Raw genomic sequence first — 22,503 nt, 5'->3', positions numbered from 1 at the left:
ATTTATTTTGTTGCATCACATCTATATCTATACTAATATTTTAAAGAGGAAAGATTTGATTTTTTGTTTGTTTGAAATGAATAGGCTCCGAAACTACTGGACCGATTTCAAAAATTCTTTCACCGTTGGCAAGCTACACTATTCCCGAGTGACATAGGCTTCATTTTCAAAAAAATTAGGGATGCTTACTAAAACTTGAATAATCTAATCCAAGGTGTAAAAAAAAACAAAAAACTTCCTTCAATCGCGTGCGCTGCGAAAACTGTTAATGATAGAACAAAATGATGTATTTCAATTTTTCAGGACACATCACTATCTATAAAAAATGTCTAGACAGCATGTCTCTATCTTTTATAGTTACGTCACCATAAGCGTCTTGTTATTATTTTTTTTTTTATTAAAATACCACCGCTAGAAAAGGCTCTTTATTCGTACCTAGGTATTGATCCTTATCAAAATAATTACCAACGTTTCACATAAGCTACAATTTAATGGCATAACCACCAAAAAAAGCATGGTAGATTGGTGTTCTCCTGCCGTTTCCCTTGATTAGTTTACTACTATGTAATATAACAAAAATCTTAGCCACAGCAACGTTTGGCCGAGTCTACTAGTTGTAAAATATTATATTTATGTCAGGTCCATATCAAATGACTTACGCCGCCAATCCCTTGAAGAACTTCCCCATAGCCATGTAGTCTAGTTGATCTGAACAGTTGAAGACCACGCACTGTACAGCCAATGCTTTAGCTAAATCCTGCAATTTCTTAATACTTCAACGGACAGATTTACAATTAGTTAAAACGTAACTTAATATATCTACACTATTATACATACTATATTAAAGGTTTTAGAATAAATATTATATCATTGGCGCTAAAACTTTTTTTAGATCTGGGCCTCAGATTTCTGTATCTGTTTCATGATCATTTGCTTATCTAATCGGCAAGTAGGTGATCCTCCTGTGCCTGACGCACGCCGTCGCACTTTTTGGGTCAAAGGCAAGTTGGTTTCCTCACGTTTTCCTTCCCCGTTCGAGCGAATGTTAAATACACACATAGATATCCTATAGGTGCACAGCCGGGGTTTGAACCTACGACCTCAGGGACGAGAATAGCACACTGAGGCCACTAGGCCAACAGTGCTCTAGTTTTTAGAATCTTCCCAAAAACTATCAATGACATTTTCCATTCGTATTAAGTAATAATAACCTTAGTGGTCTCCGTCTTGCCAGTACCAGCCGGGCCTGCGGGTGCGCCGCCAAAATAAAGATGCATCGCGCACATCAGAGTCAAATAGCAACGGTCAGTCAAGGGGGTTATCACAAGTCGACCACTAGAATACACAAAAAACGAGATAAATTTATTTATCTTATTATATATTAATTACGCGTCACGTTGTTTGTCCGCTATGGACTCCTAAACTACTTAACCGATTTCAATCAAATTAGCTCACCGTGTGCAGTTTGATCTAACTTAAAAGATAGGATAGCTTATATCTTAATTTATATCCGCAATATTATTTTATTGCAAATTATTTGTTTATAATTTGACAGTCACAATTCTGACAGATGGCGCTGTGTTGAAAGTACCAACGTTTCACATAAGCTACAATCTAATGGCATAACTACCAACAAAAGCATGGTAGTCCACATGACTGGTGTTCTCCTATCGTTAGTAGTAATAGTTTACTACTATGTAATATACCAAAAAACTTATCCACTGCAACGCTTGGCCGAGTCTGCTAGTTATTTTATAAATTAAGTAATTTATTGAAATACAATGTTTTTATTGTGAATCTGACTTAAGAATCCATCATAATATTTGCAATGACATATGGTTAACTTCATCTTGGGAGTGTTGAGTTCGATACCCGGAGAGATAATAATACCGAGATGACAAGTCGATCGCCTTAATGAGGTATTTGACCCTAAGGATGTGTAAATGTTATAAATATTTCATATGTTATTGAAATTAAGGACCTATTTCCCAAATATTCGTTCGAGTATTTGAAGACAGAGTTAAGTGCTCGCACGTCACAGTAGTTCTGACTGAACTGTCGGTAGAAGGCAGACGTGTCAAGTCTGTTCTCATCCTGGTATATTTCTGGGAGTTCGTCTTCTTCTAGAGGAATCATCTCTTTTACTATCTGGTAATATCTGAAACAATATCCATTCAATATACCGACTAGGTTGGACAATCTCCACTTCATCACAGTCAAATTCAAGTAGATTTTTTTTCACAACTCTGGAAACTAAGTTTTAAGTTTAAGTTACCTCATGGAATATGGGGCTAAAATCCCTAAATCGTGTTTTTATATTTATGTTTGTACTAACCAAATAAAAAGTCCTATCGGTCAAAATTATGTTTTTTAGTAAATGGGACCTTCAAACTTACAAAAGAGTCAAGGGTGTATAAAATTTTAAAAAAAATTAAGCCTTTGGGACTTGCTGGATCATCGCAATTGCATTTTCACTTGACAGGTATTTTTTTATCATTGGAAAATTCACTCCAATTATTGACCTAGTCCCATGCTAAGCTGGTGAAGTTTGTGTTATGGGTACTAGGCAACGGATATAAATACATATTATAGATAAATAGACATATAACTACATATTTAAACACCCAAGACCTAAGCACATCACATCGATGTTTGTCTCAGCCGGGGATTGAACCCGGGACCCATCGATTCGCAGTCAGGGGTACTAACCAATAGACCAATGAGCCGTCAAATTCGAAGTTAGTTAGTTAATTATTTAATATTAAGACTAAATACTTTAATAGTAAATATTTTAAGGTAATGATAATCATCACCTCAGCTGACATATCCACTGAAAGTCGCTGACGTTCTTGACGTTCTCGCACACGAGGGTGTTCGTGACGTCACGCGCGTGCACCTCTATCACGATGAGGGCGCACAGCACTTCTCGCTGGAAGAACGTCAGTTCGCCTTTGACCAGAGCTCGAAGTGTGTCCAACTGAAATGAATTTCCTAATGTTTTATTGTATTTATTTATAACTAATCTTACAGCTACACATATCCACATAAAAGAAAACACTTAGACAATACACAAACCCAAAACATATTACATAGATAAACAGAAACATAAAAACATTAATAGATAAAAAAAGAAAACTGAAATTAAACATAAAACAAACGACAACTTAATCTTTAAAAAAAAACTAAATTGTTACTGCTGCTAAATAAAGTCAAAGACTTCCCGCTTGGAGGTGGAAAGTGACAATATCTTCATAACTTGTGTTGTAGTTAACTAAAACCCGAAACAGAGGTGAATTACGCAGATAATTCGTGTTCGTACGAGGCCCATAGATAAATTGTAAATATCTTTTCGCATACAGGGGATTCTTAGGGAAATTAACGAGTGCAAATATTGTTATATTTAATAATTAAGGACAACAAATATTATTGTTTTTTACGTTTAACTTTTTCTCATTAGTAGGTATAGTTTCAACCAATGTTGTTAGCGCATTGAATCTGAATGAAAACTAATACAATTACAATATGAAAAATAACGCGTAATACCTGTTTCAGCATTTCTTCAAAATATCCATCCATTCGGTAATCAATAATAGCTTCCTCGACCCCTGCCGTCCACGCAGTCTGAGATCCCGCTATCACTACTTGACCTGGCCAACGGAGCACCCATTCGGCACGAGGTAGCACCCACAGCTCCTCCATTCCAGCCACAAGGGTTAGACGAACTGGAATGTATATATATGTCACCGTAAAATTGTAAACACCGTTAGATTGTAATCTATCTCGCGAGATTGTAAACTGTCGAAAGATTGTGAACCTCAACGAACTGCTTAGAATTTAACGTATTATTATTCGGTAGATTGTAATCTATCGAAGTGAAACCGTCAAATTGTGAAACGGATCGCACCTCGCGCGCTGATTGGTTGAACAGAATATGCCATATGAAAATTTTAAAATTATCTTGAAAAATTAATGCAATTTTCTTTCATTTCATTTCCAACACTAACTTAGTTATCATTCAAACTTCTTTGGTCAATCACAGATTAACTTTACTTCCCAACAATTTCTAGGATGATTTCTAATTTGACGGTTTCACTTCGATAGATTACAATCTACCGAATAATAATACGTTAAATTGTAAGCAGTACGCTGAGGTTCACAATCTTTTGACAGTTCACAATCTCGCGAGATAGATTACAATCTAACGGTGTTTACAATTTTACGTTAACATATACATAACGTAAAAAACCGTCTTCAAAGTGAAAATTGCTTCATATAATTTCGTGAAAAATATGTAGGTACTTTGCAATCATTCGTTCCAAGTCAGTCTTATAAACGAATGCATAGGTAAGAAAGGATTAGACAAAATAAAGATTACATCTTTAAGCAAAAAAAAACTAAGGTAACAGATGTTAAAACAAAAATAAATAAACTAAAGTGGAAATGAGCGGGGCACATGGGAAGAGAAGCAAGAAAGTACTAAACTCTTGCCCAAGGTACAGGAAAAAAAGAGGAAGACAACTTAAAAAGTGGATTGACCAAATTTCAGAAACAGCAAGTGGTACATGGCGAGGGGAATGGGGGAATTTGGAGGAGGTTTGCCAAAAAAGGGCACACAGATACCGAAAATAATATAGAACTAGAAACGTGATTAAATTTAAAAGTATCTGAATAAAAGGCTATATTATATAGGTCGGTTATCGAAAGCTGGCGCGTTCACAGTACTCACACTAATGCAATTTCACTATACAGTATATTTAAAAATATGACTTTTTTGCCAAGCTATATATTTTAGTATACTCTGGTTTTAGTAAGGTTGGGTTAGGTTAGGTTAGGTTAGGTTAGTTGTAAATAAATAAAAATAATATATTAAATAATATATAATATTATGTGTATACGTGATACGATGGTGGATCCCAAAGTTGTAAGCCCGACCAAGAACGTAAAAGAGTAGTTTGTGTAAATAATTTTTCATTTTTCGACACAAGCTCCATCTAGCTCAACACACTTCACTTTTACTTCACTAACTATTCTTTCAATACTCCTCTTAGAAACCCCAGTCGCATCTGATGTCAAATTAAATATAACATTTTTTCATTAAACTGTTTTTATTAAGATGCTTAAAATAATTAAAAACATTGTGCACCATTTTACGAGATTGCTCTGGTAATGTTTAAAAAAAAGATCAACATGTACAGTAAAGATCAACATTTTAGTTTGACATCACGTCTCGCGCTTATTCACAGACACTACACAAGCACAAAGTGTAAATGTGTTGAAGCCGCCAGCTTTAGATAACATACCTATACTCACGGATGACATAGATAACAATTAAGTTATTTAATTGCTCCAGGGACTATAATCCTTTACAATGTTCTAAGCATTCTATGCAGAATATTCAGTAAATTAAAATATTGCAATCAATAAACGCATGTGATTTAAGAGTTTGTTTTTAAATATTTGTTATTAGTATTTTAGGGATGTTGCTTGAGGTTGACTCGTTCAGAATTACTTGGTCGATGTTAAAATAAAACTCCCTAATTACTTGTAGAGAAGAGGTGAAGATGGAATAGTGAATGATCTTTATTTACAAAACTGTGTACAATTATACTTAAAAATTATCATACACTTACAACTAATATTGACATGTGGTGCCAAGATGCGGAGCGTTGATTGGTTGCGCAGGTACCAGAGTAGGCGATAAAAATGCGGCGCGGCAAAAAGTTGGCCTTTTTCTGCACGCAGCCGCCGAAACGTACGAACGTGTTCATCTCAGAACACTTCGGTATCGTAGCCTTACGATAACGCTAAAACTGTCCTTTTCAGGACAAATTATCGTATCACGACTAAACGTCTAACAACTGTCCTTTTCAGGACATATTATTCTTGTTTCACGACGAAAACGTTTGACAACTGTCTTTGTCAGGACATATTACCGTGTCTTACGACACGATGAAACTGTTCTTTTCAGAACACACGACCGTATCTATTCTGATATGTTCTTCTCAGAACACATCACTGTTTCAATACGACACGTTAATCAATCACCTACAGTATGTTTCACTTATATAAATAATAAATAAAATAACTTTTATACTAACTACTATGCCGCATTGTATCCTCCAGCAATAAGAGCCATTGTTCAACATTCGACGAAGGATAGAACTTATATTTGAGATCGACAATTTCTCCTTCACTCGAATGCATTTGTGTTATTTTGAGGTCCGGTTCAAAGGTCACCTAATTAGACACAACTTTATAAATTAGTCAAAATAATATTTCCTGAATAGTGGTGAATATCTAATATTTAAAATTCTCGTGTCACAATGTTCGTTCCCATAAACCTCCGAAACGGCTTAACCGATTCTTATGAATTTTTTTATACATATTCAGTAGGTCTGATCTTTCTATCTAATCTTTCAAACCCCTAAATGTTAAGGGTGGCCCCCTAATTTTTTTATGACAGAGCATACAAAAATACATACAACCCTTAATTTTCACCCCTCTACGATTAACCCCTATTTTTTTATTTATTATCTTATGACTTGAACTCTGAGATTTATATAGAGAAAAATTCACAGAAAAACCTAAAAAGTTTTCATTCCAGAAAACCGAACAGTCTCTGGAGTAGCATAGCAAAATGTTCCATGTTGGTATGTACTAAAAAGGTAGGCTAAGTAAAATCACATTAAAGAGAAACGAAGGTCGCGGGGACAGCTAGTAGTCTATATAATATTCGCCACCATAAGTTAGGGTAGTCAATTGGTAATATTATTTGTTTAGCCCGAAATTCTTAATTTTTTTTTCTTCTGATTAACATATTCCCTGTGTTCTATGTGTCCAAACTAGCGACCGCTACACAGCCTTGTTTTTATAATACACAATTTTTACATAAATAGAGCTACTATGAACCATTCAAGTGAATAATATAAACCACTTTTAAAACATATACCTACCTTAGCAATATTCTCGAAACATTTCCTTAAGTGAGGCTGTACGGCTCTGGGATTTCTGCTCTGCGAGAGTATCTCCAGTAACTCATCATCGCTGAGGAAGAAGAACCTTGGGAAGCGAAGCCGTTTCAGCTCCATGTACTCGTTGAGGCCACGTGACACCACGGCCAAGAGGTGCCGGGCTTCTACTAAGCTGTCCAGTAAACGACTGTCAGGGCATATTATCATTATCTGAAAGTATGATAACAATTTTAGTCAAGTAAAAGGTTAGCTATGGTTTTCAGAAGGAGGGCCTACTCCATACACCATAAGAAAACGTGATTGCCTGTAGCCACGTATATGGTTTATTTATACATTCCAAAACAATGTGCATGCCTTAAAAGTACAAGAAAACATTAATTATTACATTAGAACATAAGAACTATCAAAGGAAAGAATTAAACAAAAAACCACAAAATAAAAATAAAATAAAACAAAAAAGTAATAATAATAATAACTAAAACTAAAAAGATAAAAAATAAAAATAATAGAAATAAAACTAAATGAAAACTTAAACCACATTAAGAGCCTGCAAAACAAAGTTACGGTAAGTTGGTAGACTGTTGTAAAACACATCAATATTTTCATCAATGTTTGTCAATCAAGTTGTAAGATAGAGATAGCCTATTCACTGGACCATTAAAAGTAGCAGATAAGCGAGCCGTAGGTACGTACGAAGACTTTTAGTTCGAGTAACTCGATTACAAAGAAAAGAAAAGTTTCTTATTATTACATAGCGGAGGTTATTATTTACATAGCGTAATTTACTGAGAGAAAAATATAGTGGCAGCCTAAGTTTGGACACAAGTCCGTGGATGCTGTGCTTTCTCGTGTGATACTGTAGTGGTGTCGGATTCATTGAAAACATTGCGCGATGCGTGCGCAATAATATATCCTGCATTCATGAACGTCAGCCGCCGAATTTGAGGTCTTAAGTCTGTTAATCTTAAAGTTATGAGGTTATATTGTTAACCTTTGGAACAGCAGCAGCAGAAGACATAATTCTTCTCCAAATCCTCTCCATTGTACCGTACTTCTTGGCCTCCAAGGGAAGTTGGCGAGATATATCTTCCGATGTGAAAATTGGTTCCAAATACATCCACTCCCTACAGAAATTAAAGATAAATCACGTGGCACATTTATAGAGATACAAAATAATTAAATAGTTAAAAAAGCATTGAAATAAGTCAAAAGAGAGTCATTAGATTATTAAATTAAAAATTAAAATAATACTTTAGATAATCTATTTAGGCTCAACTACAGTCTCTCAATTGACTCGACTCGACTGCTGTAAAGTACTCAAAACGTTGGTTTATGTAAATAATATAATAATATGTACTGAAAGTCTTGCGGGGAATAGTGTGCAACCCAAGTGTGCTTCGGTTTCTTTGTACCTATGAGATATGTGCGACAGCGAAGGCAAAGGTTATTTGCGATACCAAGGGCCAGAACCAGTCTGTTGCACAGATCCCCGTTATCAAAGACGTTGCGTCTACCAAATGCTGTCTCCGACACTATCGACATCTTTATATGTTCGCAAAGTGAATTCACGGTAACGATATTGTGTATATTATTCTCGACATTATCGTATTGGCATAGTCTGTAAGGATAATGTATGTATTTCTGTAATAAACAAATAACTTAAATATTAGCAGTCGCGTTAACCAAAGACATACTTCTGGCATTCGATCCACTCATCCACAACCTTTTGAGTGAGCCGAATTTTATCGTCCCACTCTTGTATCCGCAACTCGAACGCTGCTTTGAAAGGGCTGAAGCCAAGCTGCTGCGTCGCCAAGAGATGCTCATCCAGAAGTTGGAGGGTCTCGTCTGCTATCTTCATTATGTATGTACCTGGATATTAAATTTATTTTAGAATAAAGAGGGGAAAATGCAGAATTTAATTTCACTTACGGACTGATACCTTCTAACCGTTTTATAGTATGAGAATATAAAAATAATTAGTCTTTTTAATAGAAATAAACAAAATACTATCTACAAAATTAAATATTTGTAATCCTTAAGGTTCGTACAGACATAACATGTTATACAACATTGCTATACAACATGTTTCAGGACACTGAATGTTATAATACATGTTATAATAACATGTTATTGATATGTATGCTAGGACGAACCCAGCATCTACGTTTTTTAGTTTTTCTTTTGTTATTTAAAATGGTTATATATAACATTGTTATATTGCATTGTTATTCTAATGTGTACAGTATTGTTTTATGTTATAATGTTGAATAACAAGGTTACATAATGTGGACGTGTTATAAAACACAAGTTATATAATATGTTACATAGTCTGTACGCACCCTAACATATATGGAAGGTACCTTTTATCCCAATGTTTTGTCATGGTCAGATATATATTTAAAAGGTGGGGATGTTACCGATTTTTTAATATGTACGACTCCGATAGCGGCATTAAGAAAAGGAATAATCGATGTTACCTGTGTTTTTATAAGGCGACATCTCCATGGCTTTGGCAGCCCAATCGTTCTGCATCTTGTCTAACGACTGTTCAATGACATACTCTTTGCTGGCGAGTTCCCCGATTTCTGCGATCAGCCCAGCATGGTCGGCCATGCCTTGCTTTAGGCACATTTGGAAGGTTTGTTTCTCGTTCATTGTTACAGTAATACCTGAAAAATAAAACCATGAGTATATATGTATAACAATTATATATTTTATCGAATTGGATACAATTTTAAGTCTTTTCCCGAGTTATACGTGCGTAAGACAAGGCGATGCTTTGTCACCTAGAATATTTGTAACGGTTCTACAGAGCGTAATGAAAACCCTTCAATGGGAGAAAAAAGGGTTAGAAATAAATGGTCAGTATCTAAGCAACTTGAGATTCGCCGACGATATAGTTATCTTCTCAAACAGTGCGACGCAGCTACAAGACATGCTTAACGAATTAGTCTGCGCAAGTAAAAACATTGGCCTAGAAATGAATACCTCCAAAACTAAAGTTATGACTAACAGCAAAGAACGACCAATTTTTGTCAACGCCACGTCTCTTGAATATGTACAAAACTACATTTACCTAGGAAAACAAATATCGTTTAGTCAAAACCGACATGTGGATGAAACAAACAGACGTGTAAACCTAGCATGGAACAAATATTGGGCTTTAAAAGAAGTACTGAAATCCAACCATAACTTAACTATAAAAAGAACAGTCATGGATACATGCATACTTCCATGTTTGTCATACGGATGCCAAACCTGGATTTTTAACAAGGCGTTAATAAAAAAGATTGGAGTATGCCAAAGGGCTATGGAGCGCTCCATTCTAAACTTGAAGCTTAAAGACAAAATAAAAAACAAGATGATACGAAGTCGTACAAAAATAAAAGATGTTGTAACTTATACAAAAAGGCTAAAATGGAAATGGGCCGGTCACATTCGCCGACGTTGTGATGGCAGATGGGTCAAAAAGACCCTTACTTGGAAAGGCCCAGTGGGAAGAAGAAAGAGAGGATGCCCACCGAAAACTTGGGAAGATGATATAAAAGGGATAGCGGGAAAAAACTGGAAAATTGTCGCATCAGATAGGGATAAGTGGAAGAATCTGGAGGAGGCCTTCACTCCATCGGAGGTCGAGTACAAGTGTAAAACTTAAAAGGCATGGACTTACTGTAGTTATAGTGTACTCGAATAAAGGCTATTTTTATTTTATTTTATTTACGTGGGTAACACTGAAAATGTTTAGAACTGGCCAGTTAGAAACATTGCTAACGAAAACTTTTTTTTCAATTTCAATTTTAGAACTCTTTGGTAACCTAATGTAGTATATTGCATTCATTTGTCATTTGTTTTTGAGAATTGGCGGCAAATCTAAAACTCTTGTTACACGTGAAAATGAACCACCCTTAGAATTTAGGGGTTTGAAAGATAGTAGCCGATTCTCAGACTTACTGAATATGCATAAAATATTTCATATGAATCGGTCAAGCCGTTTCGGAGGAGTATGGGAACGAACACGAGAATATTATATAGACTAATAAGAAATAGTTATGTTAGGTAGAGTACAATTATGTAATAACATTAGGAAAAATGCATTACGGTATTATTAAAAAAAATATGTTCTTATTCAAAAGCAATGTTGTTGTTACTCATTACTCACCAGCTTTTTCCATGAATTCATTCCAGTGTCTCTCTTTCATGCCAGGGTTTCTCACAGCTTGAATAACAGGTATCAATGGCTTAAACTCATCAATGTCATCCTGAAATTAACAGTAAATTACAGTCGTCGACGACACATCCCTCTCCGAGCGGCTTGATCCTTTGGCCGTTGCGTAGAGATGTGGGGTCACTCTGCATCTTCTACCGCATTTACCATGGAGAGTGTTCAGAGAAGTTGTTCGGATTAATACCTACAGCTGAGTTTCATCATCGGACGTCGAGGCAGAATACGAAATTCCACCCGTATCACCTCGACGTCCGCCGTTCCACAACTGAGCGTTTTCTAAGGCAGTTTTTGCCGCGCACCACCACTTTGTGGAACCAGCTGCCCACTGAAGTATTTCCGAACCAATTCGACTTAGGGTCCTTCAAGAAAAGAGCGTACCAATTCTTACAAGGCCGGCATCGCACTTGCGAGCCCCCTGGCATTGAGTGTCCATGGGCGGCGGTATCACTTAACATCAGGTGAGCCTTCTGCCCGTTTGACCCCTGTTCTATAAAAAAAATTAAATAACTACAAAATCATGTACTCTACTTATCAGTCTGAAAAAAGATTATTGACATACAACCTTTTCAAAACTTTAAAACATTCAGCTTCGTGTGAATTTCTATAATTGTTTCTAAAGCATGAAAAAAAATATGGTCTATATTTCCCATTACGATAAGTGCTGTAAAAACTAAATAAGCTTAAATACTCTGATTTTTAATTCCGTAGAATTCTGACAGCTATAATTTTTTGACATGTCAGAGATGACTAACCTTTTAGCCAGGCACATTTTTCAATTTCAATACGAGTCTGAACATTAGAGTCTATTCTTACATTTTCCTTCAAATTGGTGAAATTTGTCCCTTTTTCGGTGGAGCACTTTTTTTATTAGCAAAACTTATGAAATCTCAGAATTCTACATAATTAAAAATCAGACTATAATTGAATCTTTACCCGGATGGTTAGCGCTACTTGTTGCACTTTGGGCAAATCAGCAAACGTCCTCACACACTTGATTATAGTCTTGTAATATTCATTAATAAGAGGCTCAATTGAATCCGCGTCCACGTACATTAGGGGATTGTCGAACCAGACTTCGCGCGCTTTGAGGAAATCTAGGACACAGAAGATTTAAGCTATCGCAGAATATGCCTTAAAGAAGTAATAAGAATATTCATAGCGCTAAATCACTGGCTACACGAACACACCCTCACTTTCACACCACTCACAGCACAGACGAATTAGGTATTATGTATGTAATTTTTGAAGTGAAACTTCTTTAAGCGCATGGGGGTTAAATTTTTTCGGAACGTCACGAAGATGTGCAGCGTTTTTGTCGAAGAAAAAGGGAGAGAGCGATGGAGACCGATTGAGAGAGTAATAAGGGTGAATTACCTTATAGAAATTCTATTTTTGTTAAAGAGAATTTATGAAATATTAGTATTTTATATTTTATGCAAAATAATTTATTGAAATCTCAAATGACGAACTGTAAATTAATATACCACGTGTTTTTATTATCGAAAAAACAAATTAAAAAATTAAATTTATTATTTGTATTAATGTTTGACACTTAATATTTTAATGAAAATTAAATTCCTAACATTATCTTCCTTTTTCCCTCCCTCTAAGTCTCCGAAATCTAAAGCTAGATTTGTATAAATATGAACGAGTTAAAAAGAAGTTTCACTTCTGACACGTGTACTTTGTACGCACGCACTTTTTATTTTGGTTTTCCTTTCGACAATATTTGAACCTTTTTGTATATATAATGTATTCCATCTTTGGCTATTAAGAATAAATAAATTAGTTATAGCTCAAATCACCTCTGATATTGGTGGTATGTCGTAAATAAAAAGGTCCTTTATAAACTAGAAATAAACTCAAAAATGTGCATGTTCCTTAGGGAAAACTCAATCAGTATAGGTTTAGTATTTTTGTATGTTAGTTTCAGCCATCATTTATCTTATCACGCCAAGCTAACATCAGCCTCGTTGAAAACTTTTTTACTGTGTTTTCGGTTTATCGGGTTATATATCTTTTTAGGCAATTAGGTGATCACGCTACTATATTTTCTCAACATTCATACGAACTGTACCTTCTTTTGCAATAACTGGAATTAGTTGCACTGTATCTTAACGTATCAACTTGTAAAAATCGTATATTATAATAATAATACAACAATACATACTAATACAACAATAATACAATAATAATTTAACATTTCTTACCAGAAGCAGTGACCCACAAGTTTCGATAAGGCTCAAATTCCTTCACCAAACGATTGAGGTCTGCAAATGGTACGACCGGCTGTCCAAACAATTTTTGCCTCTGGTTCAATACCCTGCCCCATTCCTGGGAATCTTTCATTCCCTTCCATGCCTTCTTGATGTCATTTGCTATTTCATGAACCTATCCCAACAACATTAGGTATGCATTATTATTATGATTTTTGTGAGCGACGTTACTGATGCTTTGTAATATACATTATTGAGAATCACCGCCGTAACTAACTCTAGGTTTACATTAGCGCTACGGGTATTGAGATATCTTTTATCTCTATATTTATAAAATTCTCGTGTCGCAATGTTCGTTCCCATACTCCTCCGAAACGGCTTGACCGATTCTTACAAATTTTTTTTATGCATATTCAGTAAGTCCGCTACTATCTATCTTTCCTCTAGTGATAAGGGCTGACCACCCCAATTTTTTTTTTATTTTTTAGATTTTTTTTGTTTTAATTTTCACCCTTGTACGATGAACCTCTATTATTTATTAAAGTGATTAGTGGCTAGTTATTTTTATTGGACTAAAAAAAGTTTCCTAAAAATAATATACATGGCAAAACAACGTTTGCCGGGCTATAGTTTGACTATAAAAACGACGAGATTAGTTACACACGCAAGGGTAGACATTGTTTACTAAACGTTACACAATGACAGTTTAAGCAACCAGCCGCCATTTTTATTTTAGGTTATCTCTGAAGCAAAGTGACTGTCTGTAGAATCTGTTTATACAAACCCTGGTGAAGTCATTCTGTAAGGTGAGGGCCATACATTGCGAAGTGAACATGTCAATTTTGTCTGACAAAGTCTGTTCATCCTGCTGGTGAAGTTTCCAGAATTTTTCCTGTTCTTCTTCTAAGAAATCTGTAGTTGCTACTACCTAGGGATTAGGTCACATGTTAACAAGAAGTAGGGGAATTCCTCTCTCACAAAAAATATAAAACATTGGGTAAATTAATTAATATTGAATTCCATGCTAATTCAGTTAAAAAAAATCAAAATGTCCGTTTAATGCCAATTCTCAAATCAACTGTTTGTTATTCTTTTCAATCGCTGTCACGCGAATTAAGTGACGAAGAAATAAGCTATTTTAGGAATTATTAATTATGAAAGACTATAAGTACTTTTCATCCTTTAAAATTCTACATAAATTGCAGAAATTCACTTGTAAACCTTTATTCAGTTTAGATGCGTCTTAGGGCATGCTTATGAATGTCAAAAACGTTTACAAAATTCGTGAAAGAGCAAGACTACGCCATCCGTTCGCAAAACTACCAGGAGGCCTTGTTCTGAGAAGAACGGGCAAGGAAGTTTTACCCTCCCTCTATATTACAATTATTCAAAGGAAAATGTCATAAGCCACAACGTCATTAAAGTTACATAACTAAAAAAAATAACAATGTGTTCTGTGATTTACCATATTCACCATGATTAATAAAATAACATTTACTTGTTTATTAATATTCAGAGGCCACCCAATAGCTTCCCATAAAGCTTTGAAATCATCATTTTCCAACGGCGTAAAAAAGGTGTCCAATACCTCGTAATCCTAGAAAATATAGTGGACATATGTCATTACTATGAAAAATTACAAATTTCAAACACCTAAAATAGACTGGCCTCTACACTACTGTCATCGTCATTGGCGACTCGTTTGGTGATACAATTTTCGATTAAGACTGATGGTATAATAATGAACAAGTGTCTATTTCATAACACATACTACGAGACGGTGTTCCTTTGAAGCACGGATACTCAAACACAGCTACCATGAATATTTTTCTTAGGAGAAACCCATTTTCTTGATTCATTATTATTCGAACCCAATCTAGTTTAATGATAAAATTAAGTGGCTATTATCATCAATATTGCCTTTGGTTTCGGCGAGTATAGTAATCGATATAGTATTCGCGAATATAACACGATAAACACTATATATCTAAGGCTTGATATATCCGGTAGTGGGCTGATCAATTTAAAAAAAAGCATTGTTAAGTGCCTATCTGACACCTAATCCGCTGTTTTGCTAGTTTTGCCTAACAATAAGCAATAATTATTAGTTAAATCTAAAAGTGTAATGCTAAATGTTAAAATACAATAAAAACATTTAGATTTACCACAATTATTATATATTTTAGAAAAGGTAGCTTGTAATATATACTGTAGATACAACATTATGTATGATGTGGTGAACTTTAATACATAAATAATATAGTATAGTCGTTCGTGCGAGACTCGCTGACCAAGATTGTGGTGTGAAGCTCTTTAAACGACAAGTTATGAAATAATGTAATAAATTCGCGTTTATATGAACTGAAACTAACAGCAGGCTACAACTGGAGAAGAGTCGCAAAAGATAGAGAACAGTGGAAAGGAGGCCTTTGCTAAGAGACACACCGAACTCCGAGATTTACTGGAGTGAAAATATATTAAAGTTCACATATATAAAATCACAGAGTTTCGGAATTTTAAGGCTATATTATTATAAACTAAAATTAAAGATACAATTACCGTACCGTATGAACTTTTTTCATTATATCCTCCTGGGTCTTCAAAGCGAAGGGTATAGATTCCATCCATTCCCTGATCTCAAACACGTGTTCTATTGTATTTGGCTTTTCACCAAGCTTCCTCATGATGCTCTTATAAGCTTGGATCACGTCTTCCACAACAGTACGCACCTCTTCAGCCCACATTGTTAGTAAGGCTTTTATTATGTCTGCGCGTTTTGTAACTAGTATTTGCTGAAAAGATATGTACGCAACTTTTATTTTATTTTTATTTATTTATTTACACTTCGTTGCAAATAAAAGAAACACAATACATAAAAATTATAAGGTATGCAACGGGCGGTCTTATCGCTAATGCGATAAGCGATCTCTTCCAAGCAACCCTAGTTAAGAGAAAAACTAAAAAAAAAGAAACATGATGCGTGCGAGAAGTGCAGAATCCTTAATCTAAAGTAATACAAAAAATATTAATAACAAACTAAAAACTTAAAAGCTAATCTTACAAATACATGAGTATACTTTATCCTTTGAATTAAATCAATTTTATTTTATTTTATCTGATCACCTACTTGCCATGACAAATGATCATGAAACAGCTATATAACTCTGAAGCCCAGACATAAAAAGGTTGTAGTGCCATTGATTGATTTATTTTACATTATTATTAGTGAAACTACCTTAAGTGTATCAACATTGATAGCAAACGGTCCAATATTGATATACTGTGGCAGTCTCCATATCAAATCCTGTTTAGCATCAACATGCATTTGTACTTCCTCTCGAGTCTCGGAGGCCGAGTGCTTTTCTTCACGGAAGGTTCTAGAACGTGATAAAAGGATCAATTATAGAACTGTTACATTAGTCTATACTGGTATGCACATATTTAGCACAACTCTTTCCATGTCTACGCGCGCGGCACGTCCACACCGCCTGCACATTTGGATCGCGCTCAATCCGCGCGCGATCGGATCGCGATGGATCGTCCGGTGTGGATGCGGCTAATTAAATCCCCAAGAAGGCGCTTGATTGGAACCCACAAGAAAATGAGTCCCAAGCAAACAAGTTTGAGTTTGAGTTTGAGTTTGCCCTCTGCCCCACCTAGGAGTTATTGGACATTAACCCAACTAAGTCCAGTTTATTGACCCTTTTTTGTAATATGTTCTTGATAATCATGTGTAATAAGCACTTAATTTTGTTCTAAAATTTTGACAACAGAGATTCAAACTTTTCAATTGCAATTTGTGTGTATATTACTACAATTTAATATTTGCAAAAGTGATCGTCGCCGCCCATACACTCTCACATTACCAGAAGGTTCGCAAGTTCGTTGCCAGCCTTTTTAAGAATTAGTATGCTCTTTTCTTGAAGGACCCTAAGTCGAATCGGAAATACTTCAGTGGGCAGCTGCAAAAACTGTAAACAAGTAGTAACTTGTATACTGTAATACTTACTCAATATATCCCTCAATGTCAAGTACAAAAATATCCCGGTAACACTCATACTGTTTCATGTAGGCTATCAAGGGAATGATTGCTTTGCGATAAGCCTTTAGCAATCTCTCTCTATATTCAACCACATTCGGTTCCATAAGACCTGTGAACATAAAAAATTCCAAGCCCGGGAATATAATAACAATGTCTTTTACATTAGTTTCTGACTATTAAATGGTATATTGAAGATAGTAAATGATTAAAGAAATGACATGTTTTTTGTATTGTCGATACCTTTTTATATGTTTTTTTTTATTAATGTATGTTACTGGGCTTGTTGTATAATTCTTAAAATGTATAAATATAACATTACTCCCAAACTATGACTTTCAACATTGTATTGTGGTCAATCAAATTTGATCTATAATTGTTTAGTCAAGCCACATTTCATATACCTAATTTAAATATGGGGTACAGCAAGCAAAAACAAAATTTCTAAAATACAAACACTACAAAATTAATTAATAAAAGCACTATTCACATACAATTTTTTAACACCTACTAATAAAATCTACCAAGAAACTAAAATTATGACGATTAAACAACTATATGTTTATAGCACCTGTATCCTTATTAAAAAAAAATTTAAATAACTCTCTGCATAGTAACTTATCATTTAATAAAATCAAATACACCACTACACGCAATACTCGTCGAGCGAGTTTGCTTATCTTGCCAAAGCCGCGCACAAATTATTTAAAGAGATCTATTAGGTATGAGGGTGTGAAGGTGTGTGTGGTGTGAGGGCTAAAATTGGGCTAGCTGATGGCGACGTGTATCTCGTTCGTATATACTTAATATTAAATTTCTCATGTAAATAAAAAATAATTTTTGTAATGAGAAATAAAGTTCTTTAAACATTAATTCTTTAGGTATAAGCAGAGTTGGCCTAGTGGCTTCAACGTGCGACTCTTTTCCCTGAGGTCGTAGGTTCGATCCCCAGCTGTGCATCAATAGACTTTCTTTCTATGTGCGCATTTAACATTTGCTTGCCTTAGACCCAAAAAGTCGACGGCGTGCGTCAGTCACAGGAGGCTGAACACCTACTTTCCTATTTTATTGAAACAGATACAGAAATCTGTGGCCCAGACCTTAAAAGTTGTAGCGCCACTGCGTTTGGATAAATTATGGTTCAGATCCAGGTTATTTCAAGGTAACATTAATGCATACATAAAAATATACTTATGTTTTCCATATTATTGTTTCTTCGTCGATTGTCGGAAACTAACCCTGTCATAAGCATATTATCCACTCATCTACATGTTCTATTTAATGCCTAATGCAATTTTAAAGGAAATTAATGTTTTTACCAATAGATGTTAGGAATAGTTCTTTATCAAAAACCAGTCCCGTCATGATCATGGGATGGACTTGAGGTATAAAGTGGCACCGGTACAGCATCTCTCTAAACAGTCTCTGTATCACGACCTGAATAAAACCATTGTTTCTGAAGTTCCATGATATATATTACTATTAGGTGTGTAAAGGCTTTTACTGTATATAATCAATTTTATTTTTTACACCTTGTAAAAATGTATAAAAACTTCAAAAGAACGTCATTAAATAAGTTGTGTAAACAGTTGTGAAAAAGTTTTAATATTATATCCTCATACATTTTCTCTAGCTAGGTCATAAAAGGCCAGCAACGCACGCGCGCGCCCTCTGGCATTGAGTGTCCATGGGCGGTGTTATCACTTAACAGCAGGTGAGCCTCCTACCCGTTTGCCCTGTGTTCTATTAAAAAAAGTAAGAACATTTAAATGACTTGCCCTAACGAGGTATGCTACTGTAGAACATAACATTATTGTTATGTATTATATTATATATTCCAATTTTTCCAATTTGATGGCTCATTGGTCTAGTGGTTAGTACCCCTGACTGCGAATCCATGGGTCAAGGGTTCGATCCCGGGCTGGGACAAACAATATCGATGTGATGAGCATTTGGTGTTGTGCTTAGGTCTTGGGTGTTTAAATATGTATTTATATGGCTATCTATCTATAATATGTATGTATATCCGTTGCCTAGTACCCATAACACAAGCTTCACCAGCTTAGCATGGGACTAGGTCAATTGGTGTGAATTGTCCAATCAAAAAAAAAAAAAATAGTTTAACGTTTTGAAAATTCTATAATGTAGAAAATACCTCGAACTGTTCCGGCGGTGTGGTATAATAGGGGCCTTCTTCAGACATCATCAAGTGAAAATAGAAGAGTGTAGCCGTTGGCGATCGGAAGGGGGTGTTAATGAGGTCTGTAGAATCCCACTCGTAGTCATCTTCGCACCAGTAGGTACAAACACACGGGGTCTCACACATATTTACATACATCGCCATTGATTGCTCGATGCTGTATCGGAGTGCGTACTGCAATTATAGTTTAACCTATTTATATGAAGGGGTCAGGGGAAAAATACCTTTTGTCACATAATTAACAAACTGAGATATTACTAATTAAAAGACAAGACCTAAGTAAAATAGTGTCATTTATACCCAAACAAATAAGAAAAGCTTTTTTTATTGAAAGGATGTTTATTGTTAATATAATTATATTTTTTTTCATTTTGACTTCACATCAGCTAAGAGTGATAATAAAAAATTGTGACTGAGTCAGAATATTCTCGTTAAAATCATCCTGTATATCCACCAACATCAGGGGATAAACGATTGATGTCACCAAGGCACTTCAACTGCAATAGTTATAATGGTATAAGGGGGAGGGCAGGTTAGGGGTAGGGGTAGGTATAGGGACTAATCAAATCTAATTATTGTACTTAAGGTTTGAAAAAAACTGTTTTGCCTAAAAGTCTATGGATAACGGTCGTTTTTTTCCTGCACGGTTCTGACATTGGGTGTTTTTTCCCTGTACCGATATTTTAAAAGTTTGAAAGCGCAGAGACTATGGATGTTATTGCCCTGTTGTTTTTGACAGAATTTAGCGACAGATATTACCATTCAGACTGCATTGTCAGTTGAAAAAAATAATAAATGTGACATAAGTTGTTTTTCCCCTGATATTATACTATATATATTCCCCTTCATATTAAGAACAGCCCTGCGATTCTGTAACTCACACAGCGGTTTTTGCATCGGCGGTCGCTCTCAAATCAGTCGTGAAGGAGTAATTGTATGATTTGGCATTGTGATAAACAATAAACTACAAGCTCCCAGCTTTTCAGAATGCCAAATCATAAAATGACTGCTCACGACTGATTTGAGAGCGACCGCCGATGCGAAAACCGCTGTGTGAGTTCGAAAAGTGAGTTACAGAATCGCAGGGCAGATCTGTTTGAAGTCCTGTAACGTCTAATAAACGCCACTAGGTACTAATTCTAAACAATCATTGTTTCCAGACTACAGGATCAGGGCTGACCGGGAATGAAGAGGTCATATTATCTCGTAACTATTTTTATTTTTAAAGATTTTACCTATACACGATGTCTCATTGTATATACGATAGAAATACATTCGTACTTTAAATATGCTTAATTAATGCTATAAAAATATGGTACAAATTCGTAATACAATTATAGAACATGTTAATATTTTTTTTATTTTAGTCTCTCCACATAATAAATGTACATAAATGTTTTTATCAAATATTAAAAGATCTGTCAAACAGATATATGGGCATAAGAGGTTTATTAATAATAACTGAAGAGTCATGAATAGAGAAAATTGTTTGGATGTGGAGGTTACCCTCAGCCGGTGTGAGCTCATGAATAATAAAATACTCACTTGCATACGGACTCTTACTAGTTGCATAAAGCGACTCAGTTTGCTTATTCCATAGAATTCCCACTTTTTCTCATAAATATTAAACCACCTAGAAAGTATAGATATGATGACAAATAATCCAGTTGCGAACCTTTTGTGGGCCTTAGACTTCTGCATCTGTTTCATTAATTTAGAAATAAAATAGTGGCGCTACAACCTCTTTAGGTCTGGGCCTCAGATTTTTGAATCTGTTTCATGATCATTTTTCAATCTAATAGGCAAGTAGGTGTTCAGCCTCCTGTGCCTGACACACACAGTCCACTTTTTGGGTCTAAGGAAATTCGGTTTCCTAACGATGTTTTCCTTCACCGTTCGAGCGAATATTAAATGCGCACATAAAAAAGTCCATTAGTGCGCAGCCGTGGATCGAACCTACGACCTCAGGGATGAGAGTCACACACTGATGCCACTTGGCCAACGCTGCACAAGTTTACATGAGTAATATATTAAAATGGATATAAAAATATTAATTGTATTTTAGATCTATGCATCGTTTATTGCTGCTAAATAAATGTTTTATAGCCAATCATATTATTGATCATTATAAGTAAGTAGGTGAGCAGTGCTGGTGTAGTGGCGTTCAGCGTTTGACTCTCATCCCCGAGTACGTAAGTTCGAGCCCCGGCTATGCTCCAATGGATTTTTGGTCTATGTATTTTACACTTGAACTTTGAAGGGAAACATCATAAGGAAATCATCATGTATTAACTAAAAGTCGACGGCGTATGTCAGGCACAGAAGGCCGATCATCTACTATTATAAGATCATGAAACAGATACAGAACTCTGAGGCCCTATGAGGTTGTAGCGCCACTGATTTATTTAATTTTTATAAACAAGTAGGTGATTAGCCAACGCGTCATCGATTTCCTCACTACACGTGCACTTATGGAGATATCATAAGATACATAGACGCGGTCCGATCAGCGTTGAGAATTGCATGAATCCTATAATATTAAAATTAATAATGCAAAAAATTACCCTTTTCCAACATCTCTAAATGACATTCTAATCGCGTGTGCCGTAGCGTTCAACCACGTGATGTGTAAATATTTTAGCATCTGTAATTAGAAGCAATTATTTCGTTGTATTGTTTAGACTCCCTCGTAATTATCTTTATATATATCTGTGGTCATAGATCAGACAATGATAAGTACATTCATTCACATATCGAGAGTTTCATATTTTAATAGTGCCTTCAAGATTTCTTAATAATTTAATTCCTTGTCTTGTAAAGTAATGAAATTGCATTTATCATATTCTGAC

General features: G+C 35.3%; 1 protein-coding gene across 1 annotated transcript in view; it reads right to left on the bottom strand.

Annotated features, from left to right (window-relative positions):
• LOC125056498 (dynein axonemal heavy chain 1-like) overlaps nt 1–22,503 on the bottom strand; it is a 62,543-nt gene that overhangs the window by 29,277 nt on the left and 10,763 nt on the right. Inside the window, exons 12-33 of the mRNA XM_047659625.1 lie at nt 22,219–22,298; nt 21,200–21,287; nt 19,610–19,828; nt 18,774–18,891; nt 17,425–17,566; nt 16,651–16,792; nt 15,980–16,207; nt 14,914–15,012; nt 14,200–14,343; nt 13,410–13,590; nt 12,133–12,293; nt 11,134–11,233; nt 9,452–9,643; nt 8,666–8,843; nt 7,963–8,095; nt 6,954–7,181; nt 6,099–6,237; nt 3,544–3,722; nt 2,814–2,977; nt 1,982–2,158; nt 1,212–1,335; nt 660–757 (exon numbers count right to left, since the gene is read on the bottom strand). Coding sequence (XP_047515581.1) covers nt 660–757; nt 1,212–1,335; nt 1,982–2,158; nt 2,814–2,977; nt 3,544–3,722; nt 6,099–6,237; nt 6,954–7,181; nt 7,963–8,095; nt 8,666–8,843; nt 9,452–9,643; nt 11,134–11,233; nt 12,133–12,293; nt 13,410–13,590; nt 14,200–14,343; nt 14,914–15,012; nt 15,980–16,207; nt 16,651–16,792; nt 17,425–17,566; nt 18,774–18,891; nt 19,610–19,828; nt 21,200–21,287; nt 22,219–22,298 — 3,314 coding nt within the window. The remainder of the gene's footprint in view (nt 1–659; nt 758–1,211; nt 1,336–1,981; nt 2,159–2,813; nt 2,978–3,543; nt 3,723–6,098; nt 6,238–6,953; nt 7,182–7,962; nt 8,096–8,665; nt 8,844–9,451; nt 9,644–11,133; nt 11,234–12,132; nt 12,294–13,409; nt 13,591–14,199; nt 14,344–14,913; nt 15,013–15,979; nt 16,208–16,650; nt 16,793–17,424; nt 17,567–18,773; nt 18,892–19,609; nt 19,829–21,199; nt 21,288–22,218; nt 22,299–22,503) is intronic.

This window comes from Pieris napi, chromosome 15 (assembly GCF_905475465.1).
Source record: "Pieris napi chromosome 15, ilPieNapi1.2, whole genome shotgun sequence".
Taxonomy (NCBI): Eukaryota; Metazoa; Arthropoda; class Insecta; order Lepidoptera; family Pieridae; genus Pieris; species Pieris napi.
The sequence above is the reverse complement of the archived record's forward strand: the minus strand, read 5'-3'. Positions and strand labels throughout refer to the sequence as shown.